The sequence below is a fragment of the Thalassophryne amazonica genome, chromosome 4 (assembly GCF_902500255.1).
Source record: "Thalassophryne amazonica chromosome 4, fThaAma1.1, whole genome shotgun sequence".
NCBI classification, from domain to species: Eukaryota; Metazoa; Chordata; class Actinopteri; order Batrachoidiformes; family Batrachoididae; genus Thalassophryne; species Thalassophryne amazonica.
The window spans coordinates 143,103,586-143,126,835 of record NC_047106.1 but is presented as its reverse complement, the minus strand read 5'-3'; the positions used below and the strand labels follow the sequence as shown (position 1 = coordinate 143,126,835).

The 23,250-nt window shown below is 43.4% G+C and overlaps 2 protein-coding genes and 1 long non-coding RNA gene across 3 annotated transcripts in view; 1 reads left to right on the top strand and 2 right to left on the bottom strand.

The window, feature by feature from the left end:
* LOC117508856 (autophagy-related protein 16-2-like) overlaps positions 1 to 21,167 on the bottom strand; it is a 149,546-nt gene extending 128,379 nt beyond the window's left edge. The window contains exons 1-2 of the mRNA XM_034168703.1: positions 20,905 to 21,167; positions 20,752 to 20,805 (exon numbers count right to left, since the gene is read on the bottom strand). Of these exons, the coding sequence (XP_034024594.1) occupies positions 20,752 to 20,805; positions 20,905 to 21,020 (170 nt within the window). The 5' untranslated portion in view covers positions 21,021 to 21,167. The remainder of the gene's footprint in view (positions 1 to 20,751; positions 20,806 to 20,904) is intronic.
* LOC117508858 lies at positions 1,871 to 17,863 on the top strand. Its single transcript, XR_004560217.1, has 3 exons — positions 1,871 to 2,160; positions 2,605 to 2,609; positions 17,847 to 17,863. It is a non-coding gene; the product is annotated as an uncharacterized LOC117508858 (long non-coding RNA).
* Positions 21,168 to 22,703: 1,536 nt separating the features above from the next.
* The window catches only part of LOC117509062 (autophagy-related protein 16-2-like), a 29,305-nt gene continuing 28,758 nt past the window's right edge, over positions 22,704 to 23,250 (bottom strand). The window contains exon 4 of the mRNA XM_034168871.1: positions 22,704 to 22,713. Within this exon, the coding sequence (XP_034024762.1) occupies positions 22,704 to 22,713 (10 nt within the window). The remainder of the gene's footprint in view (positions 22,714 to 23,250) is intronic.

Sequence of the window (23,250 nt, the reverse complement as noted above, 5' to 3'; positions counted from 1 at the left end):
GAGAAAATAATTTGGGGGGTGGCTCAGTAAGTTTTCTTTTCATGGGGCCTAAAATCCCTGGCGGCGTCCCTGACTGGAGATGTCCCACACGCTGGCAAGAGGATCAGCCGTATACAAATGTGCAAAGTAGCCAAACCACCAGGACAATGGAGTAGAGACGTCTCTCACCGCCACACTGACAGCTGGTGCCCTTTTTGGATTCCTCTGTAAGAAAACCACGAGTCATGGGTCACTCAGATCCCTTTTTACCCTCAGAATCCAAATCAGAATCAAATTCATTGCAAAGAATTTGATCTGGTGTCATTGGTGCATAAACAACAATAAAAAGAAGTAAAGGAGTCAAATAGACAGGCAAAACTATGTTTACTGTCAAATAAATATAGTGGAATGGGGCTGTGCAAAGGCCTGCAAATGTATGGGACCTTTCAGTGCAGGGATGGGCAGTCTGTACTTTGTGGGGGGGAGGGGGGTAGATGGCCCCTCCTGCAAGTCCTCCACACAGATGGTTTCCAAGACTTTGCAAAATAGTCTTGAAGTCTAGTCAGATTCAGTCTTGGACATTGAGCAGTCTGCAGTTTCTTTTTTAACTGGAACCTTTGGAAAGCTACAATAAGTCTGTGGTCAGAGTTCACAAACTTTACAGACCGATAGTTCTGCAAAAAAAAAAAAACACCAATTACCATGAGAACATGACTGGTCTCATGAACTGAAGTAACAGAATGAATGAGACGTCTCACAGGCCCACCCTGGTTCTGGATCCAGGATAATAATAATAATAACCTTTAATTAACTAGGTAGAAATTCCATTGAGATCGAAACCTCTTTTGCATGACCTGGCCAAGAAAGGCAGCAGCACACATTATAGTGGACATGTTAACATTGTCATGAGAATGCTGGTGATAAATAAATTACAATCCTCTTGGTCATAATATTGCACATGATATAAAGTCTCAAGCAGATTTAGATTTAAAAACAGGATGCAGTAATTTGTAGCCTCTGACTTTTTGCAGAGTCAGTTATTGTGGAGCTTTTTACAAGACTCACGGGGCCTTATAGCGTCCTGCCAGGGCCACGGGTCACACTGAATCCACCCGTCCTGGACAGGTTGATGGAGATCAGACAGGAGCCTCCATGGACGATGATGTTTGCAGATGACACTGTGCATGGCTGCAAGCAATTGAAAATCTTTTGACTGAACATTTTCTGTGAGTGGACGATTCAATTTGGTGCATTTTAGTCAGTTTTTCTTGACTCTTATACTGGAGCAAAATATGACTCAAGTCTTGATTTCATTATTACTGTCTTGTATGTTTTGTCTGGAATAAGTTTCCACAAATGGACTGACTGTCTGCATGAATTTAATTTAATTCTGCTTTCATTCTTTTCATTCTACATTGATCAAATTCTGAGTGTGTCTTTGCGAGTGTCTAAGTGTGTACACACGATATCTATTACTAAGGAAAAGTCTTTTGCCATGTGTAAGTCATTTAAAACTGATGCAACAATTAAATCATATAACTTGCAAAAAACAATAATGTAACTTCAAAATAATGATAAAATAATCATTTTAATGTTAACAAGACCATGTTTTTTCCACCAACCAAATTTTTATTCAAAGCTGAATTGTTGATGAGTGAAATTTATCTCAAATGTTTGTGTTTCAGTGAATACATGTTACCAATGTGCAATAAACTGATTTGAAAGAAAAAAGAATGTACAGAAAGACAACAGAAAATGTGGGAGATTCCAGACTTCTTACACATCAGCCCCCCCACGCGGCAAAATTTTCAGTTTGCTGGTGCACCGTACACATTCAGGCCTCACAGCTCTTTGCAGGCTGATCACACAGATGTATTTTAGATTGAACACTTATAAGCACAAAGCAGAGCCGCCAACAGCCAGTTTTGTTTTTAACAGGCTGCGTTCATGATTAATGGACGTGCACAGTGGAAAGTGGCTGCTTTTGCCGTGACTGCATCAAAATTAACAGCTATCAGTTAAAAACAACTCGTCATAGCATGACATCACACTTATGGAAACTTTGTAATTAATCTGTGGCTCCATTTCATTAACACGTAGCAGCTACATTCTATTCAAGCGCACTGGGACGTTTTCCTCAAAGAAACGCTGTCAGAAACACTTGGAAATGTTATGATTTCGGTGAGACATGTCAAAGAATGGGTACTGAAAAGAATTAATCGATATCGATGCCATTATCGATTTTGCTTATCAATCTGATTATTTATCGAATCCCTTATCAATACCTCCTGTCAATTTTCTGTGTACTAAAAGTAGGCTTACAGGTTTTCATTGAGCCTTAAAATAAATACACTCAACAAAAATATAAATGCAACACTTTTGGTTTTGCTCCCATTTTGTATGAGATGAACTGAAAGATCTAAAACTTTTTCCACATACACAATATCACCATTTCCCTCAAATATTGTTCACAAACCAGTCTAAATCTGTGATAGTGAGCACTTCTCCTTTGCTGAGATAATCCATCCCACCTCACAGGTGTGCCATATCAAGATGTTGATTAGACACCATGATTAGTGCACAGGTGTGCCTTAGACTGCCCACAATAAAAGGCCACTCTGAAAGGTGCAGTTTTGTTTTATTGGGGGGGGGATACCAGTCAGTATCTGGTGTGACCACCATTTGCCTCATGCAGTGCAACACATCTCCTTCGAATAGAGTTGATCAGGTTGTCAATTGTGGCCGGTGGAATGTTGGTCCACTCCTCTTCAATGGCTGTGCGAAGTTGCTGGATATTGGCAGGAACTGGTACACGCTGTCGTATATGCCGGTCCAGAGCATCCCAAACATGCTCAATGGGTGACATGTCCGGTGAGTATGCCGGCCATGCAAGAACTGGAACATTTTCAGCTTCCAAGAATTGTGTACAGATCCCTGCAACATGGGGCCGTGCATTATCCTGCTGCAACATGAGGTGATGTTCTTGGATGTATGGCACAACAATGGGCCTCAGGATCTCGTCACGGTATCTCTGTGCATTCAAAATGCCATCAATAAAATGCACCTGTGTTCTTCGTCCATAATAGTCGCCTACCCATACCATAACCCCACCGCCACCATGGGCCACTCGATCCACAACATTGACATCAGAAAACCGCTCACCCACACAACGCCACACACGCTGTCTGCCATCTGCCCTGGACAGTGTGAACCGGGATTCATCTGTGAAGAGAACACCTCTCCAACGTGCCAAACGCCAGCGAATGTGAGCATTTGCCCACTCAAGTCGGTTACGACGACGCACTTGAGTCAGGTCGAGACCCCGATGAGGATGACGAGCATGCAGATGAGCTTCCCTGAGACGGTTTCTGACAGTTTGTGCAGAAATTCTTTGGTTATGTAAACCGATTGTTTCAGCAGCTGTCCGAGTGGCTGGTCTCAGACAATCTTGGAGGTGAACATGCTGGATGTGGAGGTCCTGGGCTGGTGTGGTTACACGTGGTCTGCGGTTGTGAGGCTGGTTGGATGTACTGCCAAATTCTCTGAAACGCCTTTGGAGACAGCATATGGTAGAGAAATTGGGCCTCATGTATCAATGTTGCGCACTTGTGGCGTAAATTTACGGCGTAAACTTGAAATACATCAAAGTCGCCGTGACATGTATCAAGCAGTGCGCACCTGCCCATTTCTGGCGTACGCCTGACGTGATCTTGATAAATGTGGTGGGTGGAAACGATCGTAATTATAATAAACATGCCCATAAATATTCAGACTCCGCTTCAGACACACCCTCATTTTACAACATGGAAGCCGGGAAGACGGCAATGAAAAAGAACTCCACCAATCACGATGCATGACAATAGAGCGTCAAAAGCGGCCGTCGTATCAATTGTTTTGTAGTATATAATCAATAAAGTGTTACAGTGGTCCCTCATTAATCGCTGGAGTTACGTTCTAAAAAATAGCCCGAAATACGCGAAACCGTGACATTAGTCAGCGTTATATTTTACAATTATTATAGACGTTTCAAAGCTGTAAAACCCCTCACTACACAGTTTATACACTTTCTCAATCAGGCATGAACATTTTCTCACTTTTCTCTCGTGTGTAAACACTCTCAAAGTTCAAACCTTAGTAGGAAAATAATATCAAACTGTTTCAGGCCCAAACATTTGTTCGAGAAATAAAAATAGAAAGTTTTCCTATAAATAATTATGATGGCATTTAGAACTAACGAATTAATTTTAACGATCAACGAACGAGGTCGGACACATAAGAAATTATTAATAGTGACTGACCAGTATGTCACAGATCGCGCCTCTGCGTCCTGATGCCGCGCCTTTTCCACTCACACCTGGCTGCAGGTGTTTGTTTCCGAGTGACAAACACAGTTATGAGTAGTTGTTGGCGCTCTTTTTTCTTCTGGGCGACAAGATTCTTATAAACAGATACACAGAACACAGAACACTGTAAAAAAAAAGGCATGCAAAATTGGACTAAATACTCCGCGAGACTCCGAGGCCACGACAGGTGAACGGCGTTATAGCGAGGGACCACTGTATTCTCTTTTCACATGTCAATAATTCTTGACGTGGATATTTGCTCGCTCAATTAATAAGACACGCCTAATCTGTCAGATTTCTTTATTTTTAAATGTATTTCTATATTTATTTTATTGTGACAACCGAATGGAGATGACAAAACCTGGTTGCAGCACAGGCGAATTAAGGGAATGACGAAACTACAGTTGTAATTATCAATTTCAGTCTAAAACGATCACACCACATAAAGTTAAGCTCAGCGCTGTTCTGGCTCCAGGCTCGAAGTCTGGAGAAAAGGGCGAGCAGCGCTGTCTTTGCAGTCAGCGCTGTAGCCATGGATCGTGCTCCATAACAATCCCGTAAAAGCAGGATTTGTATTGATTATTATGTAGTATAATCAGGAAAGTGTTATTTATGTAACATTTGCATTGATTTGTATAATGGCACTGTTTATCATGTTGATCATCTTCATTTTTATGTGGATTCCAGCGCTGGTTCATTTTGGTGTATAATTTACACCACCTCTCGACCTGGTGTATATTTTCAGCGCAGCGTATGCCAACAACCACATTGATAAATGCCAAGTAGCGCAGCCGTTTTGGCGTACACCCCATATACGCTCAAATATCGCCGTACGCAACTTTGATACATGAGGCCCATTGTGTATGTGGAAAAAGTTTTAGATCTTTGAGTTCATCTCATACAAAATGGGAGCAAAACCAAAAGTGTTGCGTTTATATTTTTGTTGAGTGTAAATATGAAAATGGTCACTGGATCCTTGATCTCTGGACATAAACTTAAATAAAATTTGTAGTTTTTGTCAAAAGCATTTCCTTTCAGGTATAAATGACACAAATGTAACTCCACAACCTCTGAGCTGAGCTCTTCAGCCAGCTATGCTGCACATCAACATCAATGTAAATCATAAAGAATGGAGGACACCTTATTTTGGGAGAAAAATTCTAATGTTCAAACTGATAAACTTTATTGTTTTTGTGAAAATATTTGTTCATTTTGAAATGGATGCCTGCAACACGTTTCAAAAAAGTTGGGACAGGGCAACAAAAACTGGGAAAGTTGATGAATGCTCAAAGAACACCTGATTGGAAACAGGTGAGTGTTATGACTGGGTATAAAAGGAGCATCCCAAAAGGCTCAGCCATTCACAAGCAAAGATGGGGTGAGGATCACCACTTTGTGAACAACTGCATGAAAAAACAGTGCAACAGTTTAAGAACAATGTTTCTCAACTTTCAATTGTAAGGAATTTAGGGAATTTAGGGATTCCATCATCTACAGTCCATAATATAATATAATATATATATATATATATATATATATAATATAATTTCTACACTTAATAAGCGGCAAGGCCGAAAACCAGGGACACTTCAGAAAACCATTGTCAGTTAACACAGTTCGTCACTACATCTACAACTGCAAGTTAAAATTCTACCATGCAAAGTGAAAACCAAATATTAACAACATCCAGAAACGTCTCCGCCTTCTCTGGGCCTGAGCTCATTTGAAATGGACAGACGCAAAGTGGAAAAGTGTGCTGTGGTCTGATGAGTTCACATTTCAAATTGTTTTTGGAAATCATGGATGTTGTGTCCTCTGGACAAAAGAGGAAAAAGACCATCCAGATTGTTACCAGCCCAAAGTTGAAAAGCCACCATCTGTGATGGTTTGGGGGTGTGTTAGTGCCCATGGCATGGACAACTTACACATCTGTGACATCCAGGTTTTGGACCAACACATGCTGCCATCCAAGCAACGTCTTTTTCAGGGACGTCCCTGCTTATTTCAGCAAGACAATGCCAAGACACATTCTGCACGTGTTACAACAGCGTGGCTTCATAGTAAAAGAGTGCGGGTACTAGACTGGCCTGCCTGCAGTCCAGACCTGTCGCCCATTGAAAATGTGTGGCCATTATGAAGTGCAAAATACGACAACGGAGACCCCGGATTGTTGAACAACTGAAGTTGTACATCAAGCAAGAATGGGAAAGAATTCCACCTACAAAGCTTCAACAATTAGTGTCCTCAGTTCCCAAACGCTTACTGAGTGTTGTTAAACTGCGTTCACACCGGGCGCGACGCGAGCGACTGCAGCCACAGGTTGCCATGTAATCCCTATGTAAGGACGTGTTTTGGCGGCAAACTGCGCAGCGCGACGCGATGGACGCGAGTGAAGCAATGCGAGTGAAGCGATTTTGAGCGTTTTGCGCGTTTGTGGCGCGATACTGCGTCACATCGCGTCGCATTGCCCTCCTCCCCAAGTTCAAAAATCGGAACTTTTTCATCTCGTTGTGCCGCGATGACCAATCAGGGACTGAATATGTAGTGACGTGGAGATGTCTGGAGTTTGACTGAAGATGTGAACATGTCCTGTATCTGGTAGCAGCCTGTGAGCAGGACTTATGCCTCTTTTGTCCTTTATTTCACAATCATGACAGAATTTTTGGAGCAAGCAGCAGCACCACAGCAGCGGAGTTTCTTTTTATTTTTATTTTACGTGCGCGCGCGCAAATCGTCCTGGAGATTATTTTACTTATTAGCTACACAGATGTATAATAAAGCAAATGGTGACTGGTTTCTAAACACAATTATGACAGAGTTTTTGGAGCGAGCAGCAGCCCTACTTGCAGTAGCGGGAGCGGAGCTTTTTCCTTTTCTTTTTTTTTTTATGTGCGCGTGCAAGCAAATCATCTGTAGAGAATATTTTATTAATTAACTACACAGATGTATAATAAAATGAATGGTGACCGGTTTCTAAACACAATTATGACAGAGTTTTTTGGGGGAAGAGCCAGCTGCAGCAAGCAGCAGAGTTTTTTTTTTTTTTTAATTGTTTACATGTGCGCGCGTGAACGGGACAGTTGATCCTCAAACTGGCTCCCGCAGAGGTGGAAGGACCACTGAAAGCGGCCGTCACCCAGACACAGCTCCTGCAGCAAATAATGATACTCTCTGTATTGGGAGCTTTCCACAACAACTCGCTCCGTGTGATCAAGGTCCGTCATGTTAGCTTGACTGACAACCGGAGCCAGCGAGCGGAATGGAAGCTCCTCCTATTTGATGACGCATTTGGAGCGAATTTTCACAGTGAAAGTCCACCCAAGCAGAGTGACACACCAGGCGAAGGAGGCACGTCCGTCGCCTGGCGACCCACGCGAATTTGTAGCGTCTGATCGCACCCGGTGTGAACGAGGCATTAGAAGGAAAGGTGACACAGTGGTAAACATACCCCTGTCCCAGCTTTTTTGAAACGTGTTGCGAGCAACCATTTCAAAATGAGCAAATATTTGCACAAAAACAATAAAATTTATCAGTTTGAACATTAAATATCTTGTCTTTGTTGTGTATTCAATTGAATATAGGTTGAAGAGGATTTGAAAATCATTGTATTCTGTTTTTATTTACATTTTACACAACATCCCAACTTGATTGGAATTGGGGTTGTATATGCTACTCTGGAACAACCCCTAAATCCAAACAGTCCAACCATCAACCCCACTGAGGTCCTTAGTCTGGATCTCATTAACATAAGATCACTGTCCTCAAAATCATTGCTGATTAATGATCTAATTATAGATCATCACTTAGATATGATTGGGTTATGTGAAACCTGGCTTAAACCTACAGCTGTCCTCCCCTTAAATGTTGCCTGCCCACCAGCATATACAATTAGTCACATCCCTCGTGATGCGAAGCAAGGCGGGGGTGTTGCTAAAATTTATAAATCGAGGTTTAGTTTATTAGCTGTTGGAGGTCACAAATATAATTTGTTTGAACATCTGATTCTCCACTCTGCCCATGATGCTAGATATTGCCAAGGTCAACATTCACATAAATAAGCCTTCTGGTCCCCTCTATAAATCATTTATGGAAATTATGGATGTATTAGGATTCCAGCAATGCATTCAGGACTTGACACACATTAGTGGAAATACCCTGGATTTGGTTCTCGCACATAGTATTGCTATCACAAATATTGACATCATGCCTCTTACATCAGTGGTCTCTGATCACTCACTTATTAAGTTTACAGTTTTGCTGCCGTGTTTCGTGGAACAACAACCTTATTTATCATTGCGGCGATGCATCAACTCCTCAACTACAACTGAACTTGAAGCCAGACTGCCTGATGTCTTAGCTTCACATTTGGAAAATTCCCAATCAGTAGACAGACTTGTGGATAGTATAAACTCAGTGCTCAAAACTACACTCGACATGATTGCGCCACCTATATTAACCCCCCCCCCCAAGAACACAGTCACCTTGGTTCAATGATTACTTGTGTGACCTCAGGCTAGAGGTCGAGAATGAAAATGGCAGAATTCAAAATTAGAAGTATTTCACCTTGTGTTGTGTGATGCTATCTTAGACTATAAGCATGCATTACTGGCTACAAAGCGGACTTACTAACCTGATTTGATCAACAAAAACAAGCATAACTCAAAGTTCTTGTTCGACACGGTGGCAACACTTATTCATGGACAACCACCTGTAGTTCGCTCTCCTTTTACAGCACAAGATTTCCTGGATTACTTTGAGAAGAAAACAGAAGACATTAGGTTAAACATATCTCAGCATGCCTTAACCCAGCCACTACACCCTGCTATTGAGGTGGGCGCCATTACTGAGGTATTACCTAGATTTACAGAATTTGATAGTATCTCTCTAGGCATGCTGACGAAACTCATAATGTCAACAAAAAGCACAACCTGTTTATTTGATCCAATACCAACAAAACTGTTTAAGGACCTGTGGTCCACTCTTGGGCCGACTGTGCTGGAAATTATTAATTTCTAATTAATCTCTGGATCTGTTCCTAAATGTTTCAAATCTGCAGTGATTAAACCATTACTTAAGAAATCTAATCCTGACCTGAGTATGATGAAAAACTATAGGCCGATATCAAATCCATCATTTTGCTCTAAAATTCTGGAAAGTGGTGTCACAGCAGCTCGTAGACTATCTTACTGAGAATAATCTCTTTGAGCCACTGCAGTCTGCTTATAGAAAATATCATTCCACAGAGACGGCTCTCACTAAAGTGGTGAATGATCTTCTGCTTGCAATGGATTCGGACACCACTATGGTTCTGTTGCTGTTAGATCTCAGTGCTGCATTTGATACAGTGGATCATCATATTCTATTTGATAGGCTGGAAAATCACTTTGGGATTACTGGCAGTGTCCTTGCATGGCTGACATCATACTTGACCAGTCCTTCTCACTGTGTTTTGTACAGTAACACTGCCTCTAAGCTTTTCTATGCTTTTCTCCCTTTATACAGCACCCCTTAGGCACATATTGCTGCGTTTTGGGGTTACCTTTCATTGCTCTGCTGGTGATACTCAGTTATACATTCCAGTAACTGTTGGTAATCTCGTTCACATAAAATCCTTAGAAGATTGCCTTGCATCAGTGAAAAGTTGGATGTGTTGCAATTTCCTACTTTTAAACTCTGACAAGACTGAAATGATGGTTCTTGGTCCAGTGAGACTTCAGCATCAATTTGACCACCTAACGCTTAGCCTACGCTTTTGTGTCATACATCACATGGACAAAGTGAGGAACCTTGGGGTAATTTTTGATCCTACATTGTCCTTTGACCTCCACATTACAAATCAAAATCAAATCAAATCAATTTTATTTATATAGCGCCAAATCACAACAACAGTTGCCCCAATTACAGATATTACGAGGACTGCTTTCTTCCACCTGCGAAATATAACGAAGATTCGTCCCATCCTGTCTATGGCTGATGCTGAGACCCTGATCCATGCGTTTGTCTCTTATAGATTGGACTACTGCAATGTTCTATTTTCTGGTTTACCACAGTCCAGCATTAGGGGTCTCCAATTGGTTCAAAATGCTGCTGCCAGACTTTTGATAGGAAGCAGAAGGTTTGACCACATTACACCCATTTTGGCGTCTTTTCACTGGCTTCCTGTCCCAGTGAGATCAGATTTTAAGGTTCTGCTACTAGTCTATAAAACTGTTCACAGACTGGCACCTCCCTACCTAGCGACCTAATTAAACCCTATGTACCGGCCCGGGCTCTGCGTTTTCAGGGTGCAGGACTACTTAGCGTCTCTGGGGTGAATAAGAAGTCTCCAGGTCACAAAGCTTTCTCTTATCGTGCCCCTGTTCTGTGGAATGATCTTCCTGCATCAATAAACAGTCAGATTCTGTGGAGACTTTCACGTCCAGACTTAAGATGCACTTATTTTCCCTTTCATATGACTAGCATACTGGCATAGTATGTTACTCTGCTTTTTACTCTTTTAAATTCATTTTATTAGTAAACTGAGCGTGCCACGGCCTCAACTTTATCTAAAGTCTGGATCTTTTAGTGAAACTTAGGGCTAGTGGCCGGCGATCACTTTAGAATTTCTGTTTTTCATGTTGCCAAATGCTGACAAATTATACTGTATTTGTTGTCTTTCTGATTTCTGTTTTTTTCTCTCTGTGTGAGGTGCAGCTCCATCCAGAGATGGGAGTGGTGTCCTGTACACCAACATGGACTCCCAAAATTTCCTGTATATTCGTATTGTCAACTGTGTCTATATCATGGCCCAAGCAGAGGGTCGCCCCTTTGAGTCTGGTCTGCTTGAGGTTTCTTCCTCAAATCATCAGAGGGAGTTTTTTCTTACCATTGTCACCTGTGTTCTTGCTATGGGGGTTGTTAAGGTTCGACCTTATACTTGTGTTAAGTCCCTTCAGGCAACTTTGTTGTGATTTGGTGCTACATAAATGAAATAAATTAATATAATCACAAGGCTGTAATTGCCTGCGCATCACTGGTGGCTTTCAGAGAAGGAGACAGAGACAGCTATAGAGGTGCAAAGTACAGATTTAGCAAGGAGGTGGCAAAGGCTAAATCCATGTACAGTTCACGTCTGCAGCAAAGGTTCTCTGCCAACGACTCGGCCTCTGTGTGGAGGGGGTTGAAAGAGATCACCAACTACAAGCCCAAAGCACCTCATTCTGTTGATGACCTGAAGCTGGCCAACGACCTGAACGTCTTCTATTCACGTTTTGAATACATGGACTCACACCTCCCCACCCCCCACACAACTGGATATTCAAACACTCTGGACCTCCCCCCTCTCACTGCTACCCTCCCCACTCCCCCTGTTGCCCTCTCAGTCCAGGAGGAGGATGTGAGGAGACATTTCAAAAGGCTGAATCCACGTAAGGCCCCGGGCCCAGACTGTGTCTCTCCTGCCACCCTGAGACACTGCGCTGATGAGCTGGCCCCAGTCTTCACGGGGATCTTCAATACCTCCCTGGAGTCATGCCATGTCCCAGTCTGTTTCAAGTCCTCAATCAAAGTTCCAGTCCCCAAGAAACCACGCATCACTGGACTTAATGACTACAGGCCTGTGGCTCTCACGTCTGTAGTCATGAAGTCCTTCGAATGCCTGGTTTTATCCCACCTGAAGTCCATCACCGACCCCCTCCTGGACCCCCTGCAGTTTGCCTACAGAGCCAACAGGTCTGTAGATGACGCCATAAACCTGGCCCTGCACTCCATCCTGCAGCACCTGGACTCCCCAGGAACCTACACTAGGATCCTGTTTGTGGACTTCAGCTCTGCATTCAACACCATCCTTCCAGCTTTGCTCCAGGACAAGCTTTCTCTGCTCCACGTGCCCAACTCCACCTGCAGGTGGATCACAGACTTCCTGACGGACCGGAGTCAGCGTGTGAGGCTGGGAAAAAATGTCTCGAACAATCGGGTTCTCAGCACAGGATCTCCACAAGGCTGTGTCCTTTCCCCTCTGCTCTTCTCCCTCTACACTAACTGCTGCACCTCCAGCCAGGACTCTGTAAAGCTCATCAAGTTTGCGGACGACACCACCCTCATCGGACTCATTTCGGATGGGGATGAGTCTGCCTACAGGAGGGAGGTGGACCGGCTGGTGACCTGGTGCAGCAGCAACAACTTGGAGCTCAACGCCCAGAAAACAGTGGAGATGATCGTGGACTTCAAGAAAGCCACAGCCCCCCCGCCCTCACCAACAGCCCCATCACCACTGTGGTCTGTCACCGCTTCCTCGGCACCACCATCACCCAGGACCTCAAGTGGGAGTCAACCATCAGCTCCCTCATCAAGAAGGCCCAGCAGAGGATGTACTTCCTGCGGCAGCTGACGAAGGCCAAGCTGCCTGTCCAGCTGATGGTGCAGTTCTACACGGCCATCTTCGAGTCCATCCTCTGCTCCTCCATCACGGTGTGGTACGCCGGGGCCACAGCCAGGGACAGACACAGACTGCAGCGCATTACGGCCTCTGCTGAGAAGGTGATCGGCTATAGCTTCCATCTCTCCATGACCTGAACGTCTCCAGGACTCTGGGCCGAGCAGGTCGGATCACAGCTGACCCTTCTCACCCTGCACACGGTCTGTTCAAACCACTCCCCTCGGGCAGGAGGCTACGGTCCATCCGGACCAGAACCTCCCGCCATAAGAACAGTTTCTTCCCCTCTGCTGTTAGACTCATGAACTCCTCATAACTCAGTCACCTTAAGCTTAACTCTGTCACTTTATCATTTTATCACGGGTCACTTTAGACAGTGTACTTTGGTTTTTAATTGCACTCCTTCCACTGCACTGTTTTTTCTGTTTCTCTGTTTTTCTGTTGCACACAGCCTTTCATATTTCTTTTTTTTTTAATCTTATATTTTATCGTATTTTGACACATATGTTATATTTTATCTTAGCATTTTATCTCTTCTTAATGTTGCACCATTGTACCGAAGCAAATTCCTAGTCTGTGAATCCTGTTCACTGGCAATGGCAATAAACTACTTCTGATTCTGATTTCCACCCTCACTCTTGCCCCTAGGTGGCATTTTAACACAACACTCCTCCATAGTGAAGAGTTCAGAATACAGTTTATCTCTGAATTTACCATATTCATTGATATTAACAAAGGATCTGATGATAATCCAAGGATTCTCTGGGATGCTGTTAAGGTTTTATTCAGAATAACGCCACGTGCTTTGTCTCTCATAAAAAACAATGGCGCCCTTCCAGACTGTGTATTTTACAAAGTAAACTTGTGTTTGATCATCTCTTGCAGCAAACTTTGACAAGCAGATCACCTCCCATTATGACCGAGTTAAAAAAAGAAATTAATGACATTCTTAAATACCATGCAGAATTTTTAATACATAAAACATGACAACTCTATTAATTCAATGGGGCCAGAGGGAGCCAACTGCTCGCACTTCGGCTGAAGGCATACGAGCATTTCTCTGATCTCTCCATTAGATCCACTGATGACAAACTTTTGACACAACCTGTACAGGTTAATTATACCTTTGCTCCTTCTGTACTAAATGATACAGTTCTGAAGTAACACATAATGAACAGGCTTGCATGGATTTTCTTAAAGATGCACAACTGTCTCAAATGACGTAGGAAGACCTGCCCAAATTAAATTGCCCAATTACAATCACTCAACTTAAGGAAGCAGCTTCAGCTATGAGCCATGGTAAATCTCCTGGCCTGGATGGGATTCCTCCTGAGTTTTATTTCACTTTCTGGTAATATTTAGGGCCCTTGTTGTTTGAAATAGTCCAGGCCTCATTGGATTCTGGTTCTTTTTCTAGAGGTGGTAATACATCAATCATATCGCTCCTTCTTAAGAAGGACAAAGACCCCCAGGATTGTTCAAGTTATAGGCCCTTATCCCTCTTGAATGCAGACATTAAAATATTTGCTAAGTTACTGGCTTGTAGGCTCCAGCCTTTAATGACCAAATTGGTTCACTGTGATCAGACGGGCTTCATTAAATCAAGGAACTCATCAGATAATATGAGGAGACTGCTCCATATAACACACTGTGCCTCCACCTCGCCTCTCCCTGCAGCTGTGTTTTGTCTGGATGCAATGAAGGCCTTTGATCACCTGGAGTGGCAGCATCTATGGTCTGTACTTCATTTACTAGGCCTTGGATGTGACTTTATAAACATGATCAAAGTGTTTTACAGCAATCCAACAGCTCTGGTGCTCACAGGTAAAATATGTTCCTCCCCTTTCAACAAAACCAGGAATTCCTTTAAGTCCTCTCCTATTTGCGCTTTCTCTGGAGCCTCTGGCCCAAATAATTTGTCTGTCCGATAACATTGCCCCGTAATGGGAATTGACAATAAACATAGTGTTTCTTTGTATGCGGATGATGTTCTTCTTTATGTGGGGTCAGCCCAATCTGTCCCTAATATTTTGACTATGTTCAGTAGGTTCAGTAATATATCAGGCTATAAGATCAATTGGGATAAGTCTGCTTTTCTCCCATTAAACAATGGAATGAGAGATATCACTTAACTCGTGGGCATCCCTCTTGTTAAACAGTTCACATATGTTGGGATTGAGGTCTCTCTTTTTCTGCACTCTGTTGTTAAAAATAATTATGAGTGCTTTATCCAGGATTGTAGCTGAGTTGGAGAGATGGTCCTCTTTGTCCAATTCCCTTAGAGTGTGAGTCTCTATTATTAAAATGATATTAACCTTGTATTAACTTCTTGAGCTATATGATCCCACTTCTGCCTTCATTCCATTATTGGGATAGATTAAAGAGAGTGTTCACTAAATTTATATGTAAGATAAAACGTCCCTGCTTGAGACTGTCTACGGTTCAGCGCTATAGGTCGGTAGGGGGTTTATCATTCCTGAACTTTAAAATTTACCATTTGGCTTTCACCCTGCAGCCTTTGGTGGCATAGTGTAATGAGTCAGTGGAAGTGTTGTTCATTGGAGGAATCACTGGCAGGTCCATTAAAACTTAAAGAAATTCTATTTTTTAATGTTCCTCGGAATAAATGTGTGGCTCGGTTTGGATCCATCTTATCTCATACTATTGCAGTCCGGCGTTGTGCTGAAAAAGTGTATGGGATTAAATCTAGCTGGAATCCATGTTCTCCCATCTTTAATAATGAAGGTATTCTGATCAATAAGTGCTCCATAAAACGGGCCCAATGTAGACAGTGGTATGATAGTGGTCTACAGTCCCTTGGTAATGTGTTTGGTGGAAATGGACTTTTGTCATTTGAGGATCTCTGTGTTCAGTTCAACCTGCAGAGTTCTACTTTCTTTTTCTATCTTCAGTTGTGAACTGCTATGAAAACCTACAGGGCACCATGTCAGGCCCATTTCAAGACCACCCACTCCTTAAACTGATGAATAGCGCTCGTGGAAGGGTCATTTCTAGACTTTATGTGCACATTGTGGAGGAGATGTATGTCCTGTTCCATTTGGACGCTTGCTGGAGAGCCGACGTTCGTAATTTGCCTGGTGATTTTGACTGGGAAGCGGTTTGGGACTCTGTGCTCTGAATTTCATTCACAAGACATACATGACCCCTCGTAAGCTCCACAATATGAACCTCAAAGCTGACCCGAACTGCACCTGTGCCACACAAACTGTCTGGATACACTTTTTTCATCTGGTTTGGAAGTGTCCAGGTGTGTTTGTTTTTTGGGAAGTAGTAAGAAAAAGTTTGATATTCCTTTGTCACCTGTGGTTCTGTTGCTAAATGATATGGCTCAACTTACATTACATAAAACACAAGAAAAGGTCTTCCTGGCCAGTCTAATGGCCCAGTCACACGGCACATGACGATTCCTGAACGAAGGGAAAAAATAAAAAGTCACAATTCGTTGAGAAAAGGTGGACGAAAGAGCTTTATCACCAAACAGTCTGCAAAGCAAGAGCGCAAAAGGGACGAAAGAGGAACTTAACAAAACCGAAGCTAATGATCTCGACGCTTTAAACGAAACGTGCCTGGTCGACATGCTGCGCGCTCCGTCTTGCTCCAATTAAAAAAGTGCAGTGGTCACTGCTGTATCACGGTATTGTGTTCTAAGCCATATATATTGATTTATAACAGAAAACTGTCAAAAGGGGGAATAAATATAAGTGTAAAGATGATTGAATATATCAGAGCAGTAAACTGATCAGTGCATGTGAGCACTGCACATTGACTCGTGCGGTTATTTCCACCAGCTGCAGCTGATCCACAACGTGAATTCTGCCTTCCAGAACAGGTCTTTATATAATCTTTTAAATCATCTACTTGTTGCCACATGTACAGGCTGGATTGTCATTCCTACACTCATACTGTTATATTTAAAAAAAAATAATAAGCGCACGCAGGAGCTGCTGTTGCTTCTGCCACTGCGTTCAAGTACCGTCAGAAATTACACGAGTTTTTGTTGTTTCAAATTCAGCAGCTGCTTGTGGCAAAATAATTAATTGTATCCACACAAAATATTAATTCTTCCCTATGTAAGGTGTCTGAGCCCATTGAAGCTGACCCGCCACCCAGATAAAAAAGTCCAAGGAAACAGGCTGAGTTTGCCCTGTAATTTCCAACGGTACATGAATGCAGCAGCAGCCTCAGTGCTCACAAACGGGCTTCTGCACAGTGGGAAAACATTCAGCTGGTGAAACGAAGTCAAACTAAAGAATAACGTTACAAAAACTAAACAAACAATTAAAAACGTCAAGAACGACAGCAAAACAAAACACAGATGAATTGAGGTTTTCGTTGCCCCTCGTTCAAATTTTTCAACATTTTAAAAATCCTGACGAAGCGCCAGCTGCAGGAACGAAGCTGTGCAAAGGTTAAGTGCCGTGTGACTGGGCCATAACCGCTGCCAAGAGGATGCTTGCAGTGAGGTGGAAACCCCCACATTCTCTGTCTCATCGTCATCAAGTGTAGTCTTTCATGGATATAGCAGATCTAGAGTTGTCCACTGTACGTGTACACAATGTGAAGAAACAAACCATCACTCTGTGGAATCGAGTAGCAGCTGACCCGAACAACTGTTTGATGTGATTATTTTGTGGCGCTCTTGATGAGGTTGTCCTGGGCCTGGGTATGTCTGGGTATGTTTGGGTTTGTTCAGTTTTGGTGTGATGTTGTTGGTTCATTTTTGTTTGTCATAAAGTTATGAAAATAAAAATTTGGTCACAAAAATGGTTTTGAGAGGGGTTAATGAAGTAATTGTGACCAGTTGCTTCTGAAAAGCAGTGAACCAGTGAAACAGAGGACCAGCGAAGCAGCAGGTCGCAGCACTGCTTCATTGCTTTAAGCTTCAAGCCTCAAGCAGAGCTGCTGCAGAAGTTGCGGGTCTGGAATCAATGTAGAGAAATTATCATTTTCTAAAACAACACCTGCTCCGGTGTAATGTGAACTGAAGGACCGATAGGGGAATTGTTAAGCAAAAAGCCTGTTGATGTCGGTGGATCAAATCATTTCTTAACGAGTCTTAAAAGAAACCAGTGTTCAATGCCCATCCCTAGACATGTCCTTTATAACATAGAAGAATGGAAATAATGCATGCTGCTATTCCACGTCCCAACAGCCAGGGGCTGTGAGCATGGACCGGGCCACCGGGCCACTCACCCTCGACCGCCACCCAGTCCTCTCTGCACCCAACCCCCATGGCCCCCTCTGCAGGTGGTGAACCCACAGGAGGGCGGGCTCACGTTGCTCATTCGGGCTGAGCCCGGCCAGGCCCCATGGGCTAAGGCCCGACCACCAGGCGCTCGCGCGCGAGCCCCAACCCCAGGCCTGGCTCCAGGGTGGGACACCGGCTCCGCCATACCGGGCAATGTCTCGGTCCTTGATCTTTCACTGGTCATGGAGGTTCTGAGCTGCCCTTAGTCTGACTCGTCACCTAGGACCTGTTTGCCTTGGGAGACCCTACAGGGAGCACTAAGCCCCCGACAACATAGCTCCTAGGATCATCCGGGTACGCAAACTCCCCCACCACAATAAGGTGGCAGCCAGAGGGGGAGCGGCCGAGATGAGTTTCCTCCGCAGGGTGGTGGGCGCTCCCTTAGAGATATGGTGAGGAGCTCGGTCACTCGGGAGGAGCTCGGAGTCGAGCCACTGCTCCTCCATGTCGAAAGGAGTCAGTTGAGGTGGCTCAGGCATCTTTTCCGGATGCCCCCTGGATGCCTCGCTGGAGAGGTGTTCCGGGCACGTCCCATTGGGAGGAGGCCCCGGGGAAGACCCAGGACTCGCTGGAAGAATTACATCTCTCGGCTGGCTTGGGAATGCCTTGGGGTTCCCCCGGAGGAGCTGGGAGAGTTGTGTGTGGATCGGGAGGTCCTGGCGGCTTTGCTTGAGCTGCTGCCCCCGCGACCCGACTCCGGATGAAGCGGAAGAAAATGGATGGATGGATGGATGCATGCTGCTATCCAGCATCAAAATCTCAAAGAATAAAAGTGTGTCTCAGTATCTGGAGAATTTGACAGTGGCCACAGTACTGAATGTAGTTTAGTCTCCAAATCCTCCTTGGCTACACGGGCTGTGGTCGCCACCAAGATCAAACAAAAAATACAGAGCTCCTCCTCTGATCATCGGGCATTGTATAACACTTGTGTTTATCCATGGTTTGTGTTGTCTGGATGTAAACAGGATAAAATAAAGAGCTAAAGTTGTTTACGTGAAATTTCCCCACAAAAATGGGTTTGTGCACCATCGGATCCTCACTGAGTCTCACTGACGCCGTTTGATATGACAGAATAAACGGAACATGGAAACACATTTTGGCAGAAATCTGTATACATACAGAGGTTTTGCAGCCATGACTGTGATCTGTAGTGAGAGGAAGGAAGAGGTTGGGTTAAAGCCTGGAGAGGTGGAGATATGCATTAACCAGACATGGAATGAAAATCAGCAGCACCAAGAAGGAGTCTGAGTGTGAATGAGGGGGAGCGCGGAGGAACGGTGCAGCTGCTAAGAAAGCAGATGAGTTTTAACTTTGGTTCAACTGCTCCAAGTATTGGAGACAGCAGTGGAGGGGCGAAGAAGAGTGCCACAGGAGTGGGTTTATCCAAAGGTATCTGCAAGAGTGAAGGTTTACAACCCAACAGTCATGAGACCAGCTCTGTTGTGAGGCTTGGCAGTGGTGGCACTTAAAAAACAGAAAAGAAACAGATGCAGAGCTGGAGGTGGCAGGCATGAAGATGCTGTGATGGTTGTTGGGTGCGGTGTGCCACACGCTGCTGCATCCCAACCATACAGAACCTGGGCTGAGGATGTCAACTATCCAGGCAGACTATCCCAACCTCCCAAACATGCTGCAGCCCGGTGATCCATGGGTGTCCCCTTGAGGTCCACTGCATCTCTTTCAATTCATGTGGACGCGTAGCAGGCAATCTGTCACGTCTGTCTGACAGGACACGCGTGTTCTGTGAGCAGCATGCCACAGGACTATATGACAATCCAACAGTGTGACAAATACACCATTTTCAGTCATATATCAGCAAAAATACACCGTAACAAATGCTGTTTAGTCAGTTATCATGGCGCTTCCTATTTAAAAAAAAAAAAAACACGTTTATCTGCTTGTTGATTTTAGCCATTTAACACTCCTGTTATAAGACAGTGATTGTAGCGCAGTGGTAAAGTTCCGCCGTGACTCAATCTGATTTGTACTTATTCGTACTATGTGTGAAGGGGCCCTAACTGTAAGTGTCTACTTATTCCATTAACTGTAAAGTTTTGTGCTGGTTCTTGTGGTGAGCTCATTAAAGCTTCTTAAAGATTCTTAGAGTTTGTTAAAATGATGTCCATCAGTGACTGCGATGTCTAACTGACGAGAAAACATGCGACACCCTGACTGAAGAATGGGCGCGGGTGGTGAGCTTCAAAACTACTGGCGGACTCGTCGCCACCTAGTGTTGTCATGCAAATTTATTTTTATTATCACTGCTGCGTTCACACACCTTGATCTGCATTTCAAAAAAGTTATTTTTTTCCCTGTCTTGTTTATTGTGTATTCCGGTGAGGAACTCAAGCACCATGTTGTTGTTCATATATGGTTAACGGAGGGCGTTTCTGAATGCAGATGACCACAAAAGTGCACTGAAATGTGTACGAACAGAGTGCAACAGTTTGATAAATCTGGATATTTTCTTTGCACTCAGACACAGACTGAATTTTGTTGTAGGACAGCATTTAGAACTTTTTCTCCACACGGTTTGATCGCTGAGGGTCCTGGATGCTGTGAGCCTCCTGAAGAGTCCAGAGGTCCCACTGCACCAACATTACCATTTCAACCGATTCATAAATCAGAGAAACAACACCTGGATAGACCTGAACCCAGGATTTCAGAGATCAGAACACCAACAAATATATCAAACTGTCCACAAATGTTCTCTGCAGTCTTTTTTTTTCAGGTTTATTCAGACTTACCTCTCCACAGTGACCTTTGACCTTGCAGCAGTCTGCAGGTAAACTTCACGTGCTCTGAATACATAAGCCAAAAACATTTACAGCCTGGATTTAAGAAATGTTCAGGACTGGACTTCAAACATGGTTCCCGGCAGCCTTGTATCCTTGTCCTACCTGGACTTCCTGTCGTTGCGACTGTTGAGGTGGGCGGCGGCCTGCTGCTTCAGGCAAATCATGTCCTCCAGCAGGTGGAAATGTTTAATTTCCTCATCCCTGAGGCTCTGTTCCATTTCTTGCCGTTTCTGTAGCAGGACATCATAGTCCTCCCTCAAAGTCCTGTTCTGCTCCTCGGTGTGGGCCACTCGAGCCTGCAGGCCCTGCCGGGCATCTGCTGCCACTGCCAGCTGGAGCTCCGCCTCTTTCAATCTGCCACAGCAAGAGCAATATCACAGGGACCGGACAAAGGCAATCATGTCAAAATATTCATTGTGTCCACTGTCCAACATCAAAACTAACTTTGTCCTCAGAGACACAAGGTTACTTTGACAGATGTTAAGTTTTGATCTGACTCGTGTGCGGTGTCTCCAGGCAGCTTTGTTGTGATTGGATGCTTTGTAAATGCACTGAATTGAATACCATATGTTACAGAGAAGAAGTCGCTCCTTTTATTTTTTGCTTTGTAACGCAGTGTTTCCCAAGTTCAACAACGGACAGGAAGTCAGTGAAGCACATGTGCACACCAGAGCCTGTGCTGGTACTTATCCTAAGGACTTTTAAATTCCACAAATAAGTGCATTTAACAAGATGTTGAATGTTATCTGACACCGTTTGGACAAAAGAAATGGTCAGACAGACATTGATTGATAGCTGAAAGCAAAAGTCCACAAAAGTATTTTAAAGGTCTGACTAAAGTGTAATATGTGATCTTTAATAAGTTATTTTCATGAAAAAAGACACAAATGTGCAGTTTACTGCATTTTATTTTTTTTCTTGTGTAAAAACACAACTTAGATGTGGTTTGACCGAAACAAATTGTCATTAAACTTAAATAAAACAGGGATGAAGTAAAGGTTTAAGAGTCACTAGGTGTTCACAGGAAACAGTTATTTATTTCTATATTTATTTATTTATGTTCATTGTTAGTTAGTTTTGCCTTTTCTGTTGTGTTTTGTTTTATCAGGTTCTTTTTGTCTGTTTCTCTAAAATTGTATTGTAGCAATATTAGTTATTATTACTTTTGTTGTTGCTGCTATTATTATTATTAATATATAAAAAATAAATTAAAGAAATTACAGTTTGTAATACATTTGACTCTCTTACGACAAAAACGCTGAGCCATTAATTATTTATTATACAGAAAACAAATGCACACAAACTGTGCTGAGATGCAAACAGCTTAATGCTAACTTTAACATTGATAACGCCATAGACATGCTAACGTGTTAGCATCGGTCCCGTTTTTAAGTTATAAAATACATCGATCAACTGTTTCAGAAGACAATAACAGGTCGGTTTAATATAAAAAGGTAAATATTACTCACAGACATATGCTCTTTAGGGTTTTAGAGGGGAAAAATTAAGATAACGCGAAATAATACAACAAACCATCGAAGCTCTGACTCAGATCAATGCTTCAAACCAAAGCCACACCCGGCTCTACTTGGGGAGTGTCTGCTAATGTTCTCATGAAGACAGGGAGGAGAAGGACGGTGGCTCATGGCAAGCAGTTAACAGAGTGGAGAGGAGTGAAAATTCACACAGTCCCTTCCTCCTCAGTCCACACTGACATTGCTGCTGTTTGATTAGTGCAGAATGGGATGTTGCTTTGACAGTGAGACTATCATATTTGGGCCCCAAAACATGCATGACACCACGTGAGCACGTGTATGAGTGGTTAAATTTTCCGTCGTGGTGACGGAGAACTATAACCCATGTTAAAGGTGGCTTTTGACTCACAGCTCTGAAAAAACTTCTCAGACCATCCTGAGGTTGGACATGAAAGGTTTTAGGCAGCGAGTGATCAAGCCATCAATTTTCAAAAAAGGGTTAGGGATAGAGGGTTAGGGTTAACCCTAACCAGAGCACAGAGAGAGAACAGAGAGAGAACAGAGAGAGAGAGAACAGAAAGAGAGAGAACAGAGAGAGAACAGAAAGAGAGAGAGAACAGAAAGAGAGAGAACAGAGAGCGAGAGAGAACAGAGAGAGAACAGAAAGAGAGAGAACAGAGAGCGAGAGAGAACAGAGAGAGAACAGAAAGAGAGAGAACAGAGAGCGAGAGAGAACAGAGAGAGAACAGAAAGAGAGAGAGAACAGAAAGAGAGAGAACAGAGAGAGAACAGAGAGAGAGAGAACAGAAAGAGAGAGAACAGAGAGAACAGAGAGCGAGAGAGAACAGACAGAGAGAGAACAGAGAGAGAGAGAACAGAAAGAGAGAGAACAGAGAGAACAGAGAGCGAGAGAGAACAGACAGAGAGAGAACAGAGAGAGAGAGAACAGAAAGAGAGAGAGAGAACAGGAGCG